A 4,976-nucleotide genomic window follows, 5' to 3' on the forward strand; every position below is an offset into this window, starting at 1 on the left:
TGGCTGCTGACCTCATGGACTTTCATTTGTGGTGGAATGGACCTTTATGGCTACGGGACAAGTATCAATACTTCGCAAAATTGACCGACTCACGATTCGGCATATCTCTTTCAGACAATCGCATTCAAGGAGAAGTCAAGCCCAACTGTTTGGTTACAGTAATTGTTGCAAAGTCAGAAGTGACTACGGCGACACTTCCTGAAGTAACGCAAAAGTGACGTCGAAAAGTAACTCCGAAGTGACACATTTTTTCCCCGACAGGAGTCACTTCCGCAATCCGAATGCGATATCGCCGAAGTAACTTCATGAGGTGCCGCCAAAGTCACTTCTGGAAGTCACTCAGAATGGACTTTACATATGCTTGTAGAAGACACCTAGATGAATCTTACCCAATTGAAAAATCGTTAACCAAAAATTTGTTTTACCCATTTTGCATTTACTTTTCTTATAATGGCCTTGTCCGCTTGTAGATACGGTCCCTGGCATGTAGGAAATGCTGCTGAGCAATTTTAATAATGTCAATCTTCGTTGACATGAGAAATTTACTAGTAGCCATTTCTAAAAGAAACAGAAACAGTCAAAATAAAAATAAACTTGAAGGCATTACCTTTTATAATCAAATATGTGGAGAACCTTTAAATGCTTGGTTCCTCTGCAGTTGCACGCCAAGAATTGTCCACAGCTAGCTTAAAATAATTGTACAGCTTCACGCAAAGCACGTAATTTCGCACCCTTTATTGCGATGGACATTTTAATATGATACACAATTAAGAACATTTAGAAAAACAAAGCAATTTGTATTAACAAGCAAATTTGATAAAAAAAAACCGCGCTGAAAACAGACAAATCGCAAAACGAAATGACACTCGGGCGAAAAAAAAATAGCGTGGGTCAAAAGGGAGACTCAAAGAATTTTCAGAAATATAGGGGTAACGGCAAATTATATCGACCTCCTTTTATAGCGTGAGCTTTATTTTTACTTTTTCTACCTATCTTCTTTTCAACTTCTAGAAGTCATTCGGAAGACAGTTTTTTCCCAATAATTGGGTTTTTGTAAAATGTGTATCGTCTTTCTATCGCCCAGACGTGTCTTAAAAGTTTTGTTTTGTAAAGTGTGTGCTATCGTCGAGAAGTGTCTAAAGTGAAATTTACGCGATGTATGTATGTATATCGAGTTTTTGTAAAATGTGTTTCATCGCGTATTTGTCTTCCAGAAGTTACTAAGAACCGACTTCTGGACTATAGGCGATGAAATTATCTCCCTTTTGCTTACAGGGTAGTAACACGTAAAATAGCTATGCAAAATGTTGACAAAACATATAAAACCTGTGAAGCGCCCACATTTTAAATTTTTTTAAAGTGTAAATTGGAACTAATTTTGTTGATCAATACCTATCTAAGTCCTGCCAATCGCATTGTTATTTTAAATGTTATGACTAAGTTAAACAGGTATTGGCATGGTAAGTAGTATAGCTACCGTCCGCTAGGTGCCGTGGCTTTGACTTGGTCTATAGTACCGATACCTTTCGCTAGGTGCCGTGGCGCTTGCACGTGTGCCGCGCTAATAGAAACGCCATTCGATTTTCATTTATTTGAAACAGATTAGCAGGTATCTGATAGTCGAGACACCGACTGTAGGGTTTTTTGTTTTTTATTTGGTCCCTGGCGTTGAAAAAAAAGATTACCAATTATAAAAAATTAAAGTAATCAGTAACAGAAAGAAATAAAATACAGCACTTCATAAACGGCCCTCTCCTTTGCAGATTTAATTCAAAATAAGTGTTTACCAATAGTAAAGTATAATTGATTTTACAAAAATTTTAAATAAACTGATGAGTATTATATATTTAGTTTCTCTTTTAATTATCTTTTAATTTTTCAAAATTTTAAGATTCCCAAATATCCCACGTATAATTTAGATATTTTACTTTGGCAAAAATTCATTTTAAAACAAAAACTTATGTATTATTGTAATTAAATTATTATTACTTAAGAATAAATGTCTTTCAAATATAGTGAAGTAACTCAAAGCAATTACGGGCGAAGTCTCACCGCAATTTTTATAAACAATTTTCGGCAAGTGGCTATTAATGATAGTACGCAAAAGTGCTTTAATTGCTTTGGTAATAGCACATTCTATGGTTGTCTTGTAGATTTGTGACACCTTGGGACAGTTATAAAGTAATGATAGGGAGCTCCACCACGTACACTTTAGTTGGAGATAGGTAAGGATTAATTCAACTAGGAAATTCTATGCATATATATGAATTTGTTATAGTGTTTAATTATACTTGTGTGCATTACGCTTGAGTGAGTATTAATTTAAAGTACAGCTATAACTAGAAATGTGAAGCTATTATTCGCAGTGACCACTATTAACTTTCGCATTAGATCTAACACAAGTATCGCCGATCGTTGCCGGCATATCTGTGGCCACCGCAGCCATAGCCTTACGACGCTGACGTTTCATTTCCAGGAACTGCTTTCTCTGCGCCTCGCGCTTTAATGATGCTGCCGAATTTGATGGAAGATCCTTGGCGCCATTTACAATACCGTGGTTTGTCTTTCCGGTGGCTTTCACTTGCAAGACTCCAATCTTTTCGGATTTAATCGTCCTACTGGTTACTGGGTTAATATTGGCTGACTCGGGCACGCGCTGCGCAAAACACAGAACAATGATTTTTTCAATCGAATAATAATGGAGCACTAACCTTCCACTCATTTGCTTTCAAATGCTCAATATCAGCGAAAACAGAATCCAAGTGTTCAACCTGTAAGTAAACCATGTCCCAGAATCCTTGTAAATCGTCAACTGTTGTTGGAAACTTATCCTCCAGCGAGAGATTTAGATTGTTGTGGCAAAGGCCTAGAATGCAAAAACCATATCCGTCAGGCGAAAACTGAAATATGCTAAGCACCTACCCTCGAACTGTTTCATTTTCTGCGTTACCAGAAGGCGGGCCTTGCCCGACGCCGATCGTAATAGCCCAAAGGTATCCTCGGTGATATCCGGATTTGTCTGCGAAATATAACGTCGAAAATAATTAATATTTACATAACCTGTCAGCTTAAGCCGTTTGACCTGCCTGTCTGTCTGTCTGCCTGTCTGTCTGCCTGCCTGTCTGCCTGCCTGTCTGTCTGCCTGCCTGTCTGTCTGCCTGCCTGTCTGCCTGTCTGTCTGTCTGCCTGCCTGTCTGCCTGCCTGTCTGCCTGCCTGCCTGTCTGCCTGCCTGCCTGTCTGCCTGTCTGCCTGCCTGTCTGCCTGCCTGTCTGTCTGCCTGTCTGTCTGCCTGTCTGTCTGCCTGCCTGTCTGCCTGCCTGCCTGTCTGCCTGCCTGTCTGCCTGCCTGTCTGTCTGCCTGCCTGTCTGCCTGCCTGTCTGCCTGCCTGTCTGCCTGCCTGCCTGTCTGCCTGCCTGTCTGCCTGCCTGTCTGCCTGCCTGTCTGCCTGCCTGTCTGCCTGCCTGCCTGTCTGCCTGCCTGTCTGCCTGCCTGTCTGCCTGCCTGTCTGCCTGCCTGTCTGCCTGCCTGTCTGCCTGCCTGTCTGCCTGCCTGTCTGCCTGCCTGTCTGCCTGCCTGTCTGCCTGCCTGTCTGCCTGCCTGTCTGCCTGCCTGTCTGCCTGCCTGCCTGTCTGCCTGCCTGTCTGCCTGCCGGTCTGCCTGCCTGTCTGCCTGCCGGTCTGCCTGCCTGTCTGCCTGCCGGTCTGCCTGCCTGCCTGTCTGCCTGTCTGCCTGCCTGTCTGCCTGCCTGTCTGCCTGCCTGTCTGCCTGCCTGTCTGCCTGCCTGTCTGCCTGCCTGTCTGCCTGCCTGTCTGCCTGTCTGCCTGCCTGTCTGCCTGCCTGTCTGCCTGCCTGTCTGCCTGCCTGTCTGCCTGTCTGCCTGCCTGTCTGCCTGTCTGCCTGCCTGTCTGCCTGCCTGTCTGCCTGCCTGTCTGCCTGCCTGTCTGCCTGCCTGTCTGCCTGCCTGTCTGCCTGCCTGTCTGCCTGCCTGTCTGCCTGCCTGTCTGCCTGCCTGTCTGCCTGCCTGTCTGCCTGCCTGTCTGCCTGCCTGTCTGCCTGCCTGTCTGCCTGCCTGCCTGTCTGCCTGCCTGTCTGCCTGCCTGTCTGCCTGCCTGTCTGTCTGTCTGCCTGCCTGCCTGTCTGCCTGCCTGCCTGTCTGCCTGCCTGCCTGTCTGCCTGCCTGCCTGTCTGCCTGCCTGCCTGTCTGCCTGCCTGCCTGTCTGACTGCCTGCCTGTCTGCCTGCCTGCCTGTCTGCCTGCCTGCCTGTCTGCCTGCCTGCCTGTCTGCCTGCCTGTCTGCCTGCCTGTCTGCCTGCCTGTCTGCCTGCCTGTCTGCCTGCCTGTCTGCCTGCCTGTCTGCCTGCCTGTCTGCCTGCCTGTCTGCCTGCCTGTCTGCCTGCCTGTCTGCCTGCCTGTCTGCCTGCCTGTCTGCCTGCCTGTCTGCCTGCCTGTCTGCCTGCCTGTCTGCCTGCCTGTCTGCCTGCCTGTCTGCCTGCCTGTCTGCCTGCCTGTCTGCCTGCCTGTCTGCCTGCCTGTCTGCCTGCCTGTCTGCCTGCCTGTCTGCCTGCCTGTCTGCCTGCCTGTCTGCCTGCCTGTCTGCCTGCCTGTCTGCCTGCCTGTCTGCCTGCCTGTCTGCCTGCCTGTCTGCCTGCCTGTCTGCCTGCCTGTCTGCCTGCCTGTCTGCCTGCCTGTCTGCCTGCCTGTCTGCCTGCCTGTCTGCCTGCCTGCCTGTCTGCCTGCCTGTCTGCCTGTCTGTCTGCCTGTCTGTCTGCCTGTCTGCCTGTCTGCCTGTCTGCCTGTCTGCCTGTCTGCCTGTCTGCCTGTCTGCCTGTCTGCCTGTCTGCCTGTCTGCCTGTCTGTCTGTCTGTCTGTCTGTCTGTCTGTCTGTCTGTCTGTCTGTCTGTCTGTCTGTCCGTCTGTCCGTCTGTCCGTCTGTCCGTCTGTCCGTCTGTCCGTCTGTCCGTCTGTCCGTCTGTCC

At 48.0% G+C, this 4,976-nt stretch overlaps 1 protein-coding gene across 2 annotated transcripts in view; it reads right to left on the minus strand.

Annotated features, from left to right (window-relative positions):
* Positions 1–1,729: 1,729 nt before the first annotated feature.
* LOC119559148 overlaps positions 1,730–4,976 on the minus strand; it is a 36,913-nt gene continuing 33,666 nt past the window's right edge. For both annotated transcript variants that reach the window (XM_037872217.1, XM_037872218.1), the window contains 3 exons: positions 2,923–3,019; positions 2,712–2,866; positions 1,730–2,656 (listed from right to left, as the gene is read on the minus strand). In XM_037872217.1, coding sequence (XP_037728145.1) covers positions 2,357–2,656; positions 2,712–2,866; positions 2,923–3,019 — 552 coding nt within the window. In that variant the 3' untranslated portion in view covers positions 1,730–2,356. The remainder of the gene's footprint in view (positions 2,657–2,711; positions 2,867–2,922; positions 3,020–4,976) is intronic.

Source organism: Drosophila subpulchrella, unplaced genomic scaffold (assembly GCF_014743375.2).
Source record: "Drosophila subpulchrella strain 33 F10 #4 breed RU33 unplaced genomic scaffold, RU_Dsub_v1.1 Primary Assembly Seq18, whole genome shotgun sequence".
Lineage (NCBI taxonomy): Eukaryota > Metazoa > Arthropoda > Insecta > Diptera > Drosophilidae > Drosophila > Drosophila subpulchrella.